Source organism: Abramis brama (assembly GCF_963993115.1).
Source record: "Abramis brama genome assembly, chromosome: 10".
Classification (NCBI taxonomy): domain Eukaryota; kingdom Metazoa; phylum Chordata; class Actinopteri; order Cypriniformes; family Leuciscidae; genus Abramis; species Abramis brama.
The window spans coordinates 18,109,839-18,128,116 of NC_139972.1; the positions used below are offsets into that span (position 1 = coordinate 18,109,839).

At 36.4% G+C, this 18,278-nt stretch overlaps 3 protein-coding genes across 5 annotated transcripts; 1 reads left to right on the plus strand and 2 right to left on the minus strand.

Annotated features, from left to right (window-relative positions):
* laynb (layilin b) lies at positions 1 to 4,948 on the minus strand. Of its 3 annotated transcripts, none has more exons than XM_084126557.1 (7): positions 4,690 to 4,948; positions 3,822 to 4,110; positions 3,056 to 3,213; positions 2,877 to 2,924; positions 1,731 to 1,817; positions 1,401 to 1,506; positions 1 to 1,292 (listed from the first exon to the last, which is right to left on the minus strand). In XM_084126557.1, the coding sequence occupies exons 1-7, from the start codon at positions 4,763 to 4,765 to the stop codon at positions 986 to 988; spliced, it is 1,071 nt and encodes a 356-aa protein (XP_083982683.1). In that variant the 5' UTR covers positions 4,766 to 4,948; the 3' UTR covers positions 1 to 985. The 3 variants fall into 3 exon arrangements, with proteins under 3 accessions (XP_083982683.1, XP_083982682.1, XP_083982684.1); XM_084126556.1 differs by having other exon boundaries at positions 1,401 to 1,518; XM_084126558.1 differs by lacking the exon at positions 1,731 to 1,817 and having other exon boundaries at positions 1,401 to 1,518.
* Positions 4,949 to 10,020: 5,072 nt separating this feature from the next.
* LOC311090920 (zona pellucida-like domain-containing protein 1) lies at positions 10,021 to 14,293 on the plus strand. Its single transcript, XM_084126555.1, has 11 exons — positions 10,021 to 10,061; positions 10,249 to 10,347; positions 10,431 to 10,657; positions 11,095 to 11,285; positions 11,378 to 11,450; positions 11,539 to 11,636; positions 11,721 to 11,804; positions 12,092 to 12,263; positions 12,361 to 12,469; positions 12,590 to 12,619; positions 12,755 to 14,293. Exons 2-11 carry the CDS (start codon positions 10,254 to 10,256, stop codon positions 12,910 to 12,912), a joined length of 1,236 nt encoding a protein of 411 aa, XP_083982681.1. The 5' UTR covers positions 10,021 to 10,061; positions 10,249 to 10,253; the 3' UTR covers positions 12,913 to 14,293.
* LOC311090923 (uncharacterized protein) lies at positions 13,855 to 15,816 on the minus strand. The gene is made up of 3 exons (XM_084126559.1): positions 15,598 to 15,816; positions 15,402 to 15,495; positions 13,855 to 14,916 (listed from the first exon to the last, which is right to left on the minus strand). Exons 1-3 carry the CDS (start codon positions 15,644 to 15,646, stop codon positions 14,124 to 14,126), a joined length of 936 nt encoding a protein of 311 aa, XP_083982685.1. The 5' UTR covers positions 15,647 to 15,816; the 3' UTR covers positions 13,855 to 14,123.
* Between the last annotated feature and the right edge of the window lie 2,462 nt (positions 15,817 to 18,278).

Sequence of the window (18,278 nt, forward strand, 5' to 3'; positions counted from 1 at the left end):
GATTTGTATTGGAAATTTTATTTTAAACAACAAATATGTATCAGCCTATCATATGGCGACATCTCCTGGACACATGATGTACTGCAGTACTAATAAAATACTTCACTGCTCCTGCAGCTCTGACGTCGGAGAATTCAGCAGAATAATAATGCATTTTCAAATAGAGTCAGACCTTTTGATCAGTCCATTTCCATGTCTTTTGTAGTCATTACGATTTTATAGTGTTTTAGCTAATGAAATATTTTATAAGTAAGCATAACTAGAAAAAGTACTCTCCTTTTCCATGCTTGATTTTAAAATTACCTGCTTTTCCATGAGTGTGGAAACAATGTAGAGTAACCCCAAACAGCTATTCTGTTTAAGAAAAAGTCAAAATAATGTGACAGAGTTATTATTATTATTATTATAAGGACAGAGACAACATATAATCATTTACAATCAAAATACAGCAAAAACTCATTTATATTTTTTCTCACAATTTCATACCTACCCAAAGGAAAAATACATAATCAATATGTTATAATAATGTTTTATGCATACAAGTCCTTTAGCTAATTCCTTTAATTTTTTTTTTTTTTTTACACAATGGAGCTTACAAAGCAACTAGCCTTCAAAAACAAGGGAACAACAGTAGATATCCTTTAGAGAGGCCATTTTCAGAGACATAGAAGGATGTTTTTGAGATGGGCTGAGAGGTCAGCGTGTTTTGTGGATTTCCAAAAGGGAAGGTCCTGTTCCAGGATACCAGCTTCCACAGAGGAAGCTCTCACAAGCCGATGACACCTTTATGCTTCTTTGTATAGTCAGTTATGGGAATTTGAGCTTCACTGTACTGTACACCCCTGCATTAGACCCCACTGGCTTCCCAATCCTTCACACTAGGTCACAGTGTGCACATCAAAGAGCAGGCATTCAGACTGGAGATGAGATCAAACATGGTGCCACACTAGTGGGAGAGAGGTCAGTATATACTGTATATAGTGTTTTAGTATCCATATATGTCATTGTCCACCCATCCGGCCTCTCCTGCCGAGGGGCTCCGGCAGGTCTCGTAGATGTCATTAGTGACAAAACCACACCGTGCGGGGCGGCTCGGAACGTTCTCGTAGTCCTCAAACTGACTGTTTGGGGATGTCACGCTAAATGTTTTGTCGATTTCAGAGCTCATGTACTCCAGGTGAGCTCCAGGCTGGTTGAATTTGTTGGTGTGTTCATAACTATTTTGACTTTTTGGAGCTACTGGACGCACCCACTGTCCTGGCACGGCATAGATTTCATTCTGTTCTTTTCTCCTTCAAATACAGACACAAAGTATATTATATGGCAGGGTGACAGACAAAATAGTTCATGAAGATAATCAAAGTATGAATTGATGAAAATGTTTGCACTGCATTACACACCTCCTTGACATGACTCTGAAACAGAACACCCCCGACACCACCAATATCAACAGCAGCATCACTGGTAGAATGGCCAGGAGGATGTAGTAAATATTAATCGTGTCATCTGAAATAGAAACTAAAAAAAGGCTATAGTTATTGAATGTTACAAATATAATTATTAATCAAATATTATAAAATAATCATTTTAAAAAGAAATTATAAATATTATATATATATATATATATATATATATATATATATAGAGAGAGAGAGAATATAATTATTTTTCCTTAACAAAATTGGGATCATGAATTGTCAGGGTTTTTGCTGTATTTATTGCTGTATTACCAGAGGACTCTGAGAGTTCAGTTTTTATCCTGTCATTGTCCACAGTAATGGGCGGGTGCTTTGGCACCAAAGTCAGGTCATGAATACCTAAAAACAAGAATGACAGCGAATGAGGAATAAGCACTTATAATATTTGGTCTTAAAGGGTTAGTTCACCCAAAAATGAAAATTCTGTCATCATTTACTCACCCTCAAGTTGTTCCAAACCTGCATGAGTTTCTTTCTGAAGAATGTTGGTAAGCAAACAGTTAAATGGGGCCCAAAAGTCAATGGGGCCCAACAACTGTTTGGTTACCCATATTTAGCAAAATGTCTTCTTTTGTTTTCAGCAGAAATAAGAAATGCATACAGATTTGGAACAACTTGAGGCTGAGTAAATGATGACAGAATTTTTGGGTGAACTATCCCTTTAAAGATGATGACTGTCCTCTTATGTTTGTGAAAGTATAATTCCACTTCCACCTCTAGAGGTCATCATAAGCATTATTATCCATACAAAGTTGGAATGTCTTTTTAAAGAAAAAAATCATATTCTGTCCTTTTATTGTGTCCACATTTACACATCCAGTCGTTTTAAACCTATATAATTTTCTTTCCTCCATAGAGCACCAAAGCATTTTAGAAGAATGTTAACGCTGCTCTTTTCTTTTTTTCAATTAAAGTGAACGGGTGAGTAATTATTTTTTAGTATTTTTTATATACTATTATAGCATTTATTAATTTTTTAAAAATTATTTTTTATTTATTTTATTATTATTATTTTTTAACATTGTAATTTTATGTCCTTTTGTTATTTTTATTAATTTTGTTTTTTAAATAAATATTTAATTGATTTAATTTCAGTTTTAGTCATTTTAGAACTTCAATTTAAACTTGTTAATCTTATTTAGTTATTTTAGATTCAGTTAATGACAGCAGCACTGGTAAAATTATGACAGAATATTAATTTCTTTGAGGAACTATCCCATTAATCTAATTTTATCTGTGATTATAGGTACTATAAACATGCTAATATCTCACAGCAATTTAGACACTCTCACTTATTAATATACTGTATATTACTAATAAGTAAAATATAATATCACTATTGTTGTGTCAAAAAAAAAAGTATCAAGCACACCAGATAAAACTTATGGATTTGTTTACCTGTATGTGTGGTGATATTTCCTGCTGGAGTGGGGACAGGATGCTTCTCTAAACACATACAGGAGTTTACATTTGAAGTCCTTTTACATAATATGTTTACACCAAAAGATGCTTGACTGATATTTGTTCGCTATTAAACATCTTAATGTGACAGCTAATCTTAACAAGCAAAAGCTTACCGTCTGAGTACTTGCAGATGAAATTATTCTTGGAATTGCAATTGTAGTCCATCCACTTGAACAGGTTGCGCTGCTTCTGGATAGCAGAAGACGAGGGCCGGTAGAGTAACGCCACACACTGATCAAGGCCACAAGAGGGCTCCGTCACCAGCCAGTTCCTAAACACACCACACATTCACTGAAAATTCTCACATTTTACATTTTACTTTCACTTAAAGGGATAGTTTACCAAATATTGAAAATGATGTAATCATTTACTCACTATTATGATTCATAAGACTTAGAATATAGAATACAAGCAGTGTTATTTTAGTATTATTTACTATTAATATATGTATTTATTATCAATTAGCTATTATTTTTATTATTATTATTACTTTAATTCTAGTTTAAAATATTTATATATAGCCTAGCTTAATTCATTTTTATTTCTGTTATTTATTTCAGTCAGTTGCCAAATTTTTCTTTAAGTTAAAGTTTTTCATCTAATATTTATATTGTATTTTATTTCAGCTTTATTTCAATTACCGAATACAATTTTGGTAGTTTTATATAACAATAACAGCACTGGTATAGAGCACTTTTATGAATCTTTTGTGCCCATCTATTGTAATTGCAACCGGAACCATATTCAAAATATCTCCTTTAGTGAAGAAATAAGAATGACATGAGGATGAGAAAAACATGACAGAATCTCTAAAACCAAACATACAGGGGGGAAAAATCATCAGAAAATTTCAGGATGTTGTTACTGCAAATATCTTACCTATATGTGGCCTGACTGTAATCAAGCCAGTAATACTGTGCTGAACAATCAACGTTATATTGTGGGCTCCTTCGTAGCCCAATCCAGAAGTCTCCATCCAAGGCCCTGAGCTCCTGAACAATCTTCTCCACCAGACGCTGCTCATTCTCGGTCTCAATACTGAGCAGCTCCCCATCATCCTCCCTGCATTTCTCTCTGGCTGCCTCAAAGCTCGCTCTGAGCCTGCTGTCCTGGAAGCTTGTGATCTTATAGCAGGGCTTCTCTATCCCTCTCCGGCATATCCTGTTTTCTGCAAACCACATCACCAAAAAACACTGATGAGAGTGTTGAACCTAAAGCACTATTGTGGAAACATTGTGGGAACCGTTATAGGAAAGTTGGCGCAGGGAATTCAGTGAGCTAAGTGAGGAAGAAACCAGGAGAACTTCCACATACTGTCAGGCGGAAAATCCTCTCAAGCAAAGTCATGTGTGCGACAGCCATCAGCCATGCCCTCTCTGACTAAAAAACAGCTGTGACCCAAATTTTAAAACGCTTCTTATCCGAAAACTGAACATAAACACACAACTTTAACATAAAAAGAAAACTCAGTGAAGCTGTAGTTGAACGTTTTGTTGTATTATCAGAAGTTTATATTCGTTAAATGGTTCTGCAAAACGCTTCAGAAATCTTTATTTGAAAAACTGCGATTCGTTAACCGAAACCATCGTATTGTTTGACTGTCAGTGTTGCATATTGTGCACTCGAACTGGACACTAAGGTTTATTTCAACGCATGTAAGAGGCAACAAAAATCTAACGGAGTCCTGTCGTTTGAATACCACTGTGCATGAACCGACATTTTATATAAATATTAAGCACAAACTCACCACCGAACGCGCTTGATGCGCAGCTGGGATGGAAACAAACTGCCAAAACAGTTCCGATCAGTTTCATGAACTCCATCTCTACATAGTTTCAAAAGGCGTGTGATTGCCTCGACACGACGGTTTCTAGATCCTGGTAAAACGTCCCGCTGTCAGACGAAACAAACAAACACAGGCAAAGTTTTCGCTCGACTCAAGAAAGCTGCTCGGGTCTCGAATGAATGTGCTTGCCAGCAGAAACTGTTGTAGCTGTTTTTGTGCTGACACTCTCTGTGTAAATGTAAACAGTGTTCCAAAGAATTTTTCCACGATATCGTTTCTTGTTTGTTAGCTACTTTTTAAATTAATTAACAAATAATAAATTAGTGAAAAGTAGTAGGCTACACAATTTTTTTAATGTATACCGATTGAATACTTTTTTTACTGTTTCGAGCTTTCGATGCTTTAAACTTTTAGTCACCATGAAATCAAAATTGACCATTCTTATTTTTATGGAATATTGCAGTAGTATAATACTTATGCACATCATTATTTTATTAATTCAGGTGCCCTCATAATCTTCAGTCAAACTAAACTAACTTCCCTCTCGCGGTGACATCTCATCTCTTCTCTGATGACGTGTTTACTGGCGTGAGGGCGGGACAACCTGTCACTCACATGAGATCACAGCAATAGCAAACCACAACCATCCAATCAATTCCCCATGGACAAAATCAAGTCCCGCCCAGCGCCATAGTTTTTTTTTTCTAGTTCGAGAAGCCGTTTTACACCACAGAAAAGACATGCAAACAAAAATGATTGTGTTTTTATATAATGGATAGTACCATAGAGTTATTTTTGGGAGGTTAGACCCCAAAATAAAAATATGAAAAATTATTAATTTTTTTCTATTTCATTTTTTTCTTCTAAATTGTTTTATGTTGTAGTGCTTTTGTATGTTAAATATGTTGCAGGAGATAAGTGATAAGTAACCGTGTTCTTCATCTTTTAGCACAATTTCTACTTTTCCTGTGTGTATCACTAACACGCATCAATCACTGTAGTTTCTAATTCACATAAAATCAGTTCGGAGACATGTGCAGAGGGACCAGTGTTGTTTGGCTCACAAGCAAACTGACAGAGGAAGTAAGATGGGTGACTGGTTTGTGCAAGTCAAAGGAGCTCAGTCACTGCTGCTGACCCTGCCAGCTCACAGTCAGACGCACATTATCCCCAGGAATAGGAAGCCAGTCAGGAAAGAAAGCACACAGTTTTTCAACAGGCTGTTTCCTCTTCATCTTAGTGGGGAGTTTTTTTGTTTTTGTTTTTTTTGTCCTTTTTCATTTCTAGACATTTTCCCCTTGACCTGACAAAGAAAATAAATTCATTATACGGAGCTTAAGTTAGGAAATATAAACTGTAAAAAAAATTCTGGTGTTCGTGACAAGAGGCCCAGTTACAACTTGGGTTAAATTCATGGAAGAGGAAAACTCCTACTGTGTATGTAATCATATATGCAGTGAAATCTGGTATTATGAACAGATCCTGCAGATGTCATGAGGTTTTGGAGAAGTAAGGGTGAGGCCATTAGACCAGTGGCATTGCATGTGCAGTTTGTTTGTGCTGATCTCTGGCAGGCTGCCCGGACTCATTGCCCCTCCTCTGTCATGTCTCTTTTATTAGGCTCAAGTCACATCTTTTGAGAACCACTAACCACTGAATGTATGCTTGACATTTGTATTGAAAGCGTTCAGAAACTTGTGACTGTGTTATTGCTTTAATTGTTATATTTACATTATTGAGTGTTTAAATTATTTACATTGTTATTTATATCTTGTATTGAGTAACTTATATTTTAGACTTACATTTCATGCCAGTTAATTTGTCTGTTTTTGATCCACCACAAACAAAGCCACAGCACAATCCCTGTGCATTGTTCCTAAATGAAATAATTTGTAAGTTAATGATGACTAACTCGTAAAGACGGAGGCTAAATACGGAATAGCAGAATACTCGCCATTAAAAGATATTGGAGAAATAAGAAGTGCTAGTGCGCTATTCCAGTGCCGTAGATAGGGTATACGGGGCCCTGGTGCGGGTTGTTGCTGTGGGCCCCCTCGGTTGAAATCACGGGGGGCCCTCTAGCTACGACCATGTGCTATTCTGTGTTTTTGAATGAATTGATTGAATGATTCAATGACTCGTTCATAAAGACTTAGGCTGCTTCTGAAATCGCATACTCTCTTAAGTAGGTACTTATTTTGAATAAGTAATTCACAACCACTAAAAAAGAATGTTATATGAGTGTGTGTATTGTGAATGTAATCCAGACGTTTAGCCTACATTCGCCATGTCGTCATTATCAAGTGACTTACCAGCTCCATTTACGTTGCTTCACCGCCATTCACAAATCCTCTCCCATGGCCTCATGGGATAGTAAAATGTCCATCGTATTCATACTTCAGAATCTTGCTGGAAGTAGTAGCTAGTTCATCCGGGTACTTTTTGCTTACTGTGGGTACGGGTACAGTACTGTGAATTCTGACATACTTATTTTGTCACATACTGTTTTTTCGTCTAGTATTTGTAGGGAAGCGTTCGATTTCAGATGCAGCCAAAGTAACCAGTGTTGTCGGTACATTGGTACTCCGGTAGGCTTAGGCTATATCAGCACGCCTGGGCTATGTCCAAAAACTTTGGCAGTGAAGCAGCTTTTGCGCATGAAGGTAGCCTATCTCTCAAAACTAATTTTGCACTGGCTTCTGAGGCAGAATAATGCTTTATTGATCAACAAAAAAATAGAGAGAGCTTTGATGATAACTAAGCTAATATTTACTACTATACTAATTTCACGTTAATTACATCAAAAATGAAGACAGTTGGTCACGTTTGCACACAAACTGACCACTTGAGCAAGTTGGTTAGGTATGTTCGGCTTGTGTCACCTTGTGTGGATGGCTGTTGCCGTATATTTATTGCACATGCATATAGAATGGACATTAAAGTTTATCTCACTGAATGCAATGCATTTTCTATAACCTGCAGGAAAGTAGTTATTGCAGCAGGCAGATATAGGCCTACGCATACTTAAGCACAGACTGACTCTTGTAATAACTGAGTTTGAGAAGACACCAGATATACTGCCACTACTTTCAATGTAATCATAGACAGATATAGTTTGAGAATAGATTGAAAGACAAGACTGTTTAGAATTGTTTAATTTATTATTTGGGTTATATTCTGTCTGCTTATTTTGTGCTCGAACCATTAGCAATAGTAAGATAATAATATTTCTGATATTAAAGCAGAACGGACCTAACATAACCTATTATTATCTGGTATTAAGACCGCTGTCAATATCATTGCTCATTTACTGGCAAAATATTTGTGTTGTTGTTTTTAAACCTTTGAACCAGCAGGTGGTAGTGTTGTACTAGTATTGTTCTGTTTTTCTGAACAGGCTCCACTGTTCCTTGGGTCGGTTCTGATCAACTTGGGTCTATTCTACTCTAATGCGGTCACAATTGACATCCTTTAAAGGGAATCTTCTTTTTCTCCAGTAGTAAAATGTCCTATGTGATTAATATCATGATGAAAGAAGCAGAACTCTAACAACAGTATGAAACCACTATTTTGTTCCCCACAAAATATGATTCAATTACAATATTATACTAGTATTGCTGGCACCTGACAAATCGTTTTGTTTGGTTCTCTTTCTGTTCTTCCTCTATTTTAAAAATGGAGAATTGTGTGGCTAAAATTTGTATTCTGTAGTTACAGGATCAGAATGTGAAGTTGTGGAAAGTTCTTATTTATAGAGATGTAAATGTATGAATTATGAATAAAGAATCAATTCAAAATAACCTCACTGTGCAGATGGTTTGACTTCTTGAACAAGTATGATTCTCATACTATGCATTTGACCTCCTCTCTGAATCAGAAGAACACAGGGATTTAGATTGCTGTCACTGTTAAGTTGTTTTGTCCAGTGGAGAAGAACTGAAAATCATCAAGGTGTGACACATTGAAGCATAATATGTGAAATGTATTCTCTGACCAAGGGGCTTTTTGGCAAAAACAAGCGAACATGCTTCATTCAAAGTTCTTTGTCAGATATCACTCATCACTCAAAACCGACCCTTTAGCCTTTAGCAGGGGTGTCTTGAGCTAGTCTAGAGATAGCTGCTCTTAGAATACAATAGATGATGCTTGCATGCGAGCCAGACTAACAAAAGCTATTTTTGGCATCCTGTGTTTCATACCTTGTGGCAAATTATCACATTTCTTATATTCATAATGTTCTATTCCCTGCAGGAGATGATGCAACATTTCATGTTTCAAATGATTCATACATAATAGACTCTTAATTTATTTTATAAATCTTTGAGATTCAATACTGTAACAGAAAAATAGGTTCCCAGATGGATAAATTAATACAAATTATTTTGAATAAATCATTAAAAAGTATTTTAAATAAAATCCATCTGAATGCAAGAATACAGAACTGTTTTTACTGCTGGTTCACACAGACAACAACACATTTAAAAGTTTGAAGATATGGATTTACATGTTCATTTACAACAATATAGCAATAACATCAGTCTCACAACAACCCTGTAATAATTTGTATACGTAGTTTCAAATCTTTTACTCCTGAAGCCGACTAATCAACCAACACTATTTAAAATTAATATATTGGCCAATAGGATTTCATTTTTAGATTGTGTGCTATTCAAGACTTTATTTCATTGAAAGAAAATATCAGTGAACAGATTAACTGACTGCATTTATTACATACATACAAATGACAGGTGTCAATATCCTTTCCAGCTTATACATAATACATCATAAAACCAATTATAATTGCAACAGTACAGTGGGTATCATTTTAAAAATATAAAAATCGTGTAAGAGTAAGATACTTTGTTGTCATTAAAGTACAACAACATTTAGAATGGCAGCTCTCAGAAGCAAGAAACATTTACTCATAAAATATTGCAGGCTGAATATTAGCACATTCAGTTACATAAAAGCCCCTGATGGCATATTGCACATTATAGGCCAATTAAAAAATGCATTTGATTGTAAAATTATATAAATATAAACCTATTAACATCCACATGGTCGTTATCACAGTTTTATTAGAATTCATGTATATGGACTTATCTGAAAAGTGTCTTTTGGATATGTGTCAGATCCTGCTGTCACTGTCATTGTTCACCAGAGCCAGAGGATTGATGTTATAATCTGTGAAGGAACTGTACGGTAATGTAGTAGGGGGGATGAGACACTCCCTGCACCTATTGAATCACGCCTGGGGTCTAACCCTATATAAGAAGCATCATCTCATCACCTTTTTCAGATAGTGTCCATTCAACTCCCTGGGAGTTAAACAGGTATGGTGTACTGTTTCTTTACACTGATATCGACTGCTTTTTTCCCTAAATTACTATAAAAATACAATTAATTCTAAATAATTACCTTCACTGTTATTGTAACTGTTACAGAGGTTAAGGTTGTGATGTTGGATGACTTGACTTTTAAATAGGTGACTTTTGGTCATGTTCTGCCTTTGCTCTACAGCAGGAATGATGCTGTGCCTCTGCTTATGTGCACTGGCTCTCGTCCTACAGCCCATTCACTCGGCCTATAACTGCTCCTCGGTGTATAACAGGGTTCCAGGTGAGTCTGTGACCTTTCAGATTTTACGACAGTCCTCCATTCTCTGCAGTTTGCTTGACACTAAGACCTCCCTTTTTGTTTAGATAACAATGATCTGGTGGTACACTGTGGCACCAGTGTGATCACTCTGGAGGTAAACCTGTGCACCGCTGAGTGGGCAGGCTTTGATCCCAATGGCCTGGCTCTGAACGGGGAGCGCAATAACGCCCAGTGCAAGGGCACCATTGACACCACTGTGGACCCACCTGTCATCCGCTACCTGCTGGCAGTCAACCACAGCCAGGAGAACCCATGTAGACAGTCTTTGCAGGTGCGATGAAAAAAAAGAGATTTGTTATCTTTCTCTATGTTTAAGTTTGAAAACATCATTTTTCTCCTCCTTTTTTTAAATCACAGTTGTGGGGTGGCAAATACAAACTAAAACATTAATAAAAGCTGCATACATACAAATTATTTTTCCAAAAATAGTTAAACACAAAAAAATTGAGGCTAAATGTGTAAAGATATTTTTAAACCATTTTTTATGATTTTTTTTGTGATTTAATATGTATTATAAATACAAAAAAGTATATAAAGTATAAATAGTAAAATATTTTTAGATGTATAGCATTTTTGTGTAGCATTTTATTGAAAAGGTCATCATGTGATACATTATATTCTAATTAGAATTTTTTTTAAATGAACAAAAGCTGAATACATACTTTACTAATTATAAAAAAATAATAATTTCCACTTGTGCATTTTTAGATTGTGGATGAGAAGCCCAGCTCCTCTGGTCCATTCAGCATGTTCTCCAGCATTCAGGCCGTCATTATCACAGGATACATTGATACGCCCAGCTCGGCAGAGGGCATCATCAGTTACTCCACAGACCTCTACTATCACTTCTCTTGCCGTTATCCACTGGAATACCTCATCAACAACACTCAGATCGTAGCGTGAGCATTAAGACGTTCACCCTCCACTGCATACTTCACCAACTGCAGTGACAACAAGAGGATTGACTTGATTTATATTTTTTTTCATGCAGGTCATCAGTGTCAGTGGCCACTAGTGACAACAATGGAACTTTCATTGACACTCTCAGCATGGGTGTCTTCAATGTAAGTCTAGATTTGTGTTAAAATTCCTTTCTCTGAATGCAAAATATGCCAGATTTTTAAAGATATTTTTCGATTATTTTCATGTCAGAACACAGATTATACCAGCCCTTTGGTGGTTCCGCCAAATGGATTAGATCTGCGCACTAAAGTCTATGTTGAAGTAAAGGCTGACAATCTCACTGGAAAGTAAGAACACTGCAGTTTCACTGAATAGCATGTTTCTCAATGGTTTTATTGAGGAATGAAAAAACAATTTCTGCCTTTCTTTAGTTTTCATCTGTTGTTGGACCACTGTTTTGCAACCCCATCTCCCTATAATCACACCAACAACAAACAGTACAACTTTTTCACAGGGTGAGTTACTCCTGATTAAGAATTCATGGTAACACTTTACAATAAGGTTCCATTAGTTAACATCAGTTAACTATTTTAGTTAAAGTCAGCATGAAATGGAAGTTGCTATCATCTTTTCTTCCCTATTGTGACATATATTCTAATGAAATGGTTTCTCAAACAATAAAAAATGTAGGGCGGGACTTGATTGAATTGATTGGATCGTTGGTTGTTGTTTGCTATTGCTGTGATGTCCCGTCCTCACGCCAGTGCAACTACATCAATGTCTCTCTATTGTTTCATCACAGATGCGTTGTAGAGAATCGGACAACGGTGCTCTATAATGGGTTTTCCAAGTTTTCGCGATTTTCATTTGAAGCCTTCCGCTTCGTGGAGCACCGCAATCAAGAAAAGTCTTCTATATACCTGCACTGTATACTGCGACTTTGCGAGCCAGTGAAGTGCCAAGAATTACTTAATGTAGGAGTCTTTTACTGTTCGAATAGAACGCATTAAATAGAGTACCACTACTGGCAATGTCAGCCAATTAACATGTCACTTTATTTTACTTATGCAGTCTTGCAACTCTAATAGAACACGACGGCGAAGGGCCCAAGAACCTTACGGATCACAAGCCCAAGAATCTGCCACGGTGTCCGTGGGTCCTCTGTACACCACAGCCCTGAGTGAGTCAGTCACGTTCACACATGAATCCAGAATGAGACCGATCTGAGACCCAGCTTGTTGTCAAACACACTGAATTCCAAATGAGAGCCATGCCTAACTGTGTCTTTTTGATCCTGTAGAGAATGATGTTCCCACTGCATGGGCCTATGGTATGAGACTCTTTTTGAAAACTTTATTTCAATCAAAATATTGCACTTTGATGTGTCTGAAATTCAGATGAAAGTACTTAAAAATGAATAAAAGCTAGACAGTAACAGCACAGCTTGTTTTCTCTTGTGAATCAGGAGGCAGTGAGCCATTGAACAGGGACAATATGAACGTGGCTGGAGTGGTGGTGGGGGTCATTTTTGCCACCGGCGGTGCTGTGTTGATGGTTATGGCTGGATGGTTTGTGCTGAAGAAGTTTTTCTGGGCCGGTGGTCTGCCTCAGGCTTTCCACTAAGAGATCCATCAACTCGCCATCTGTTTTGCATTGAATGAAGCTTAATTTGATATGCCCGATAAGACGTCTGATCACATCACGGCATCTGCACAAACCAGCAAAGAACCACTTTGCATAATGCCTATTTAGCATATTTGAATCTATTTAGACAGCACTGTGTAGACCAGTCACCATGCGCTTGGAAGAAAATGCTAATGCTTAATTGTATCATGTAAATGCAAATACTGCATTGTTTCATGTGTTTTAGGTGTTCATTATCTGAATTATACTGTAAAAGGTATGTAGGTATTATTGAGAGGAACAAACTGTGGATGTAATCGTTTTGTAATGTTTTAATCAAACTTTGCTTCTTATACACATTGCTTGTATATTAGCCCAGGGGTTTTCAGACTTTTTGAAGGACCCTCTTCCTAAAAAATAAAGGCAGCTATTTTGTCATGTATAAAGACCTGTTTATATTGAGTGAAAAAAATATATTAAACAATGTTGTTTTCTGAATTAAATAATTGGCTTTTAAATTGAATATTAAAAGCAAATCAATTATTACAATATTATGTATTGTAAAGTTTTCTACCTACCTATATTTAGATGCATGAAATTAATAACAATAAATATTTTCAATTAAATTCAGATTTATTTGTAAAGCACTTTTTAATATATTGTGTTAAAAATTATTTTAGTTAGTTAAACATATTTGATACATAAGTTAACTTTGACAGCCCTAAAAAAATAATTTTGTAAAATAGATTTCTTTTACAGTTTCTTTGTTTATAATTCCTCACATTTTCTACAGAACCCTTTGCGGTCCCGAACCACAGTTTGAAAACCCCTGTATTAGCCAATGACTTGCTACTATAACAATTGTCTAGATGTGATGTATTTAGAAAGGAATAACTGTATTAATATACTGTAGTTGAGGCAAAAATCAATGAACAACATTAATTTCAAATTTGTACAAATTTTTTTATTTACATGCTTTTGTCTGTTTATGAAACAGTATATCCACACACTACATAACATATCCTTAGTAAAATGAAGAAAGGCATTATTTTCTGTCTTTCACTTCAATGGATTGCGCAGTACATAATATTAGGTTCTTTTTGAAAACTGTACAAACAACAATATTGTTATACAAAAGTTACAAGTCACAATGTACAATCCAAACATAGGAGCTGTTATTTACATTACAGTTGATAGGACTGGAGGTGTGTTTAATTGAGAGTATGTACAATGTCTTGTAATAGGGCTGTGAGTCTAGTGGAGAAATCCTCCTGTATGGACTCTATGTTTGTCTGATGGAAACCAGATGACTCACCATGGCTCTGGTTTTCTTGGAGAGTGATCATCTGTAGGTCTAAGTTAGAAATAAACTGTTGATTCCGAGCTGAGGAATTCTGGCAGAACTGATCCACTTTGGAAGCCATCACATCCCTTGGAGGCTGTGCTGAGGCAAGATGGCCTGTCAAAGCTATCTTCAGTGCTGCCACCTTCCCTTGTACCTCTAAACTGAAGGTACACAATTCCTGTCCCAGCCTGGCAGTGACTTCCTCCCAAAGTTCCTTTCCACTGCTGTCTCTTTCCTCCTCTACCGCCTCAAATGCTTTTGTTTTAAAGTCCTCAAAGGCTGCTGTCCTTTTCTGGTGGCTTTCATCCAGAGCTTGTGTGATCCTCTGCACTGCCTCCTGGTAGAGAGTGGCTTCCTCTGGGTTCAGTTCCTGGAGGTTCAGATTGAGTTTCTCACAGAGTTCCTGAGTATTCGACTGGAGGGCGGCCTGGAGCTGCTTGGTGAAGGGGGCCAGGAACTCCTTGACATTGGCCATGGTGTGTTTTGGGTGGCTGGGGTAAGGAGAGAGTCTCTCCCTCAACTCCACAAGCTCCTGCTTTAGACGAGCCCTCAGCCGCTCAGACTCCATGCTCAGCTTGCGTCTCAGTTCAGCTGCCATAGGGTTGTAAGAGTCCTGGGAGTAAAGGTCACTGCTCACCACATGATTCTTCCACATACCACTGCAAAACAGGATCAGGGGTCAATGACTTACAAGAGCCTACCAGGATAAAGAACTTGTTGTATTCATGTTGATAAAAAAAAAAAAAAAACATATTCAAGAAAATCTCTGTGGTATAACCATCAAGTAAAAAATAAATAATATTTTCCTTACACCTTAAAGTACACATCTTAATAATTACTTTCAAAAATGTTTCAATGTAAAAAGCATTTTTTATATAATAATTCATAAATATCATTATTACATTTTTGGTGAGTCTGTTACATGACATGAATTTTTTTATTAAGGCTTTTAAACATTTTAGACCAGGCTTTGTGACTATATGTCCCTGCCCCAAAAAAGATTTAATTAGCAATAATTTGTTTTAATTTTTAATATCTGAAATAAAATGAATTTTTCATGGAAGAATTGTGTTCAAGGCATGGCATATGAATTCTGTTTTTAATTAATGAAAGTAAACAAAATATCTTATGAGAGTAAACTTACTTTGAGTCTTTGCCAACATTTTTCTTGTCAGTGGCCTGATTGTCTCTCTGTAAACTAAATGCTTCTCGACTGATCTCATCGTTGAGTGGAAATGCTGAAAAGGAGGATAGTTGCATTAGATCAATGTAATAAAACATAAAAATAACCATTTTAGATTCAATTGAATTTGATCATAGAAATTGGAGAGGCAACAAACCTGTTGTGGTAGCAAAGGCCAAAGCCAATGTAACAAACTTCAGATTCATTTTTCTTTACTTTTTTACTGATGAAGGTTATTCTCTGTTTGAAAAAAAAAAAGATTTATGCAATCAGATTGTTGGTTATCAATATATTAAACAGAACAACTCAGATGCCATTAAGTAATTAATCTATGCAAGTGGACATCTGGCCCTTACCTGTTGGAGACAAAAAATGAGAAATTCATCCACTGAGTCCACATTTAAAGCAGTTCCTTATCAGAGGTTTTCGTGCTTTTCACCTGTGTCAACACAAACCACGTGGAGGGTCAGTCTGATAACGATAGGCGTCAGGAACCTTAAGTATTTTGCTGATCGCCTCTTCAAAGCTATACTCTTTTCCAACAACGCAGATTCAGAGTAGCCACTGTGATGTCACACCAAGGCCAATTTTGACGTCATTTTCGAGGTCAATACTGGGATATGTTAACTTCTAACCACAACCAGAGGTGTTTGGACAGCTCTTACTTTAGTGAACAGGGATGAAAACTTCGATACATGACCTCGATTTAAATTTCAAAAGCGCATATTAACATTGCGATATGGACTTCATACTTGATACTCTGTCCCAGGACTTATGTTGCCTGTTAAGTTCACTCAGTGAACTGAACTGCATGACATTTGGCTTAGTTCTATCAGTCTTGTTGAGTCCTACTTGGCTAAGTCACATAGAATGAGCCCTCCAGCCTGTGCTTGCTTCGTTATCTCTGACTCTGCGAACAAAGGTGCTGTTTGTTTTTACTTTACTGAATGGATCCTCTTAGATTTGCTTTGAGTCTACATGGCCAAAGCTAGTGATAAACAAAGCCAATAGTGGGATACTTTGAACATTTGATTATTTCAGTTTAGACCTGGCCTACTTTCAGCTGCATGTATAAGTGAGTATTTGACAAACAAAGGGAATTGTGCAATAACAATATGCACCCATTTTAGTTACCAAAAGTGCTATTTTGTTCCGGGTAATGTGTTGTTGTGCAAATCTCATAGCACTAACCGTTAGGCTACATCATTTTAACTTGCCCTATTGATTTTACACCAGTGCAGTCTGAGCAATAACATGATTTAACAAGAGATGTTATATAATCGTTCAATTCTGGTGACTTTGGGAGCAGCATTTTTACATTTTGTTGACATTTTTATTGGCATTTGAGTAACCTAACTTAATATAAAATATATATATAGAGGCTATACTTCACTGACCGCAAAACAAACGGAAACTAAGTTAAACAAACAGGCTTTCTACACTTTGCAAAACTGGATCTAACTTACTACATTCATTCACAAATTTAGCGACCATTGGCGTCGAAAAGGCACCCTTTACATTGTTTGTTTAACCGGACCATTGATAAATATCCAGTTCTTCCAGCGCTGTTTTGTTGTCTGTGTTTGTGTTATACTGTTGGTTTTAAACGATTCAGTTCGTGAGTGAACTGTTCGAATGCCGTATTCATTGAAAATAGAGTCGACTCTCAGTGATTCATTAATTCGCGCTTAAAGGGATAGTTCACCCAAAAATGAAAATTCTATCATTGTTTACTCACCCTCAAGTTGTTCCAAAACTGTATGAATTTCTTTGTTCTGCTGAACACAAAGGAAGATATTTGGAAGAATGTTTGTAATCAACAGATCTCGGTCCCCATTGACTTCCATAGTAGGAAAAAAATATACTATGGTAGTCAATGGGGACCGAGATCTGTTTGGTTACAAACATTCTTCCAAATATCTTTCTTTGTGTTCAGCAGAAGAAAGAAACTCATACAGGTTTGGAACAACTTGAGGGTGAGTAAACAATGATAGAATTTTCATTTTTGGGTGAACTATCCCTTTAAGTTCAGAATTCTAAACAGTCGAAAGGAACGAAGTAGCAAACACACAACACGTAGTAAATTTAAAATAATTTTCTCGGGCAATCCATTCTCAGACAAGGATTTACCAGAGCAGTATTTTATGGTGGCTCGAGCCCCAGGAAAAAGAGCCTAGCGAGTCGTAGTCGAGTCGCTTGCTTTTTACAAGTGCGTCACTGCTGAATAGATCTCTAAAGACGGACAGACACAGTAGTTATAGTTCAGGTCTAATGAAGGAATTGCAGGACAATTCTCCATGTTTGGAAACACGATATTGCAAGGTGTCTTACGGATAAGAGTTAATTTGCAAAAAAAAAAAAAAGTGCAAAAGGATGTTTCCGGGAATTGGGTAGCTGCTATCAGTTACTAAATAATTGTAATTCGAATGTCTTTATTTATTTGTATATTAGTTTTTATCAGATATTTTGCAATTTTAACACTAAAACTACCTTGTCATTTGAGTTCATACTTAGTAGACCTAAAAGTGTGTGAAATGTCAAAATATAAGTCACCATGAGGTCAAAGTCCACACAAACTCTGCAAGTAGCCTAAATCAGGGTCCAAGTTCATTGATTTTGAAGCATAAAAAATTATGAGGTCATTATAGCATGTGTGTAATGTGTACAGATTCATGCTTTTTAAAATTTAAACTTTTATGACCTGTTTACATAATATTATATTTTATTCAGTTGCACAGTTCAAAGATTGTAACAATTTTAGCTTATGTAAGTGTTTTGTGTTAATTCAGAAATTCTTCCACTGAGTCCACATTTAAAGCAGTTCCTTATCAGAGGTTG

What these genes read in the sequence shown, in the direction of transcription:
- laynb (XM_084126556.1), bottom strand. Translation starts at nt 4,765, where the DNA reads ATGGAGTTCATGAAACTGATCGGAACTGTTTTGGCAGTTTGTTTCCAT. An exon ending in CGCATCAAGCGCGTTCGGTG is followed by an intron (nt 4,111 to 4,689) that starts GTGAGTTTGTGC and finishes TGTGGTTTGCAG; the next exon opens with AAAACAGGATATGCCGGAGA. An exon ending in TTCAGAGTCATGTCAAGGAG is followed by an intron (nt 1,293 to 1,400) that starts GTGTGTAATGCA and finishes CTGTATTTGAAG; the next exon opens with GAGAAAAGAACAGAATGAAA.
- LOC311090920 (XM_084126555.1), top strand. Translation starts at nt 10,254, where the DNA reads ATGATGCTGTGCCTCTGCTTATGTGCACTGGCTCTCGTCCTACAGCCC. An exon ending in AACAACACTCAGATCGTAGC is followed by an intron (nt 11,286 to 11,377) that starts GTGAGCATTAAG and finishes TTTTTCATGCAG; the next exon opens with GTCATCAGTGTCAGTGGCCA. An exon ending in CAGTACAACTTTTTCACAGG is followed by an intron (nt 11,805 to 12,091) that starts GTGAGTTACTCC and finishes GTTTCATCACAG; the next exon opens with ATGCGTTGTAGAGAATCGGA.
- LOC311090923 (XM_084126559.1), bottom strand. Translation starts at nt 15,646, where the DNA reads ATGAATCTGAAGTTTGTTACATTGGCTTTGGCCTTTGCTACCACAACA. An exon ending in GGCCTTTGCTACCACAACAG is followed by an intron (nt 15,496 to 15,597) that starts GTTTGTTGCCTC and finishes CCTCCTTTTCAG; the next exon opens with CATTTCCACTCAACGATGAG. An exon ending in AATGTTGGCAAAGACTCAAA is followed by an intron (nt 14,917 to 15,401) that starts GTAAGTTTACTC and finishes CCTGTTTTGCAG; the next exon opens with TGGTATGTGGAAGAATCATG.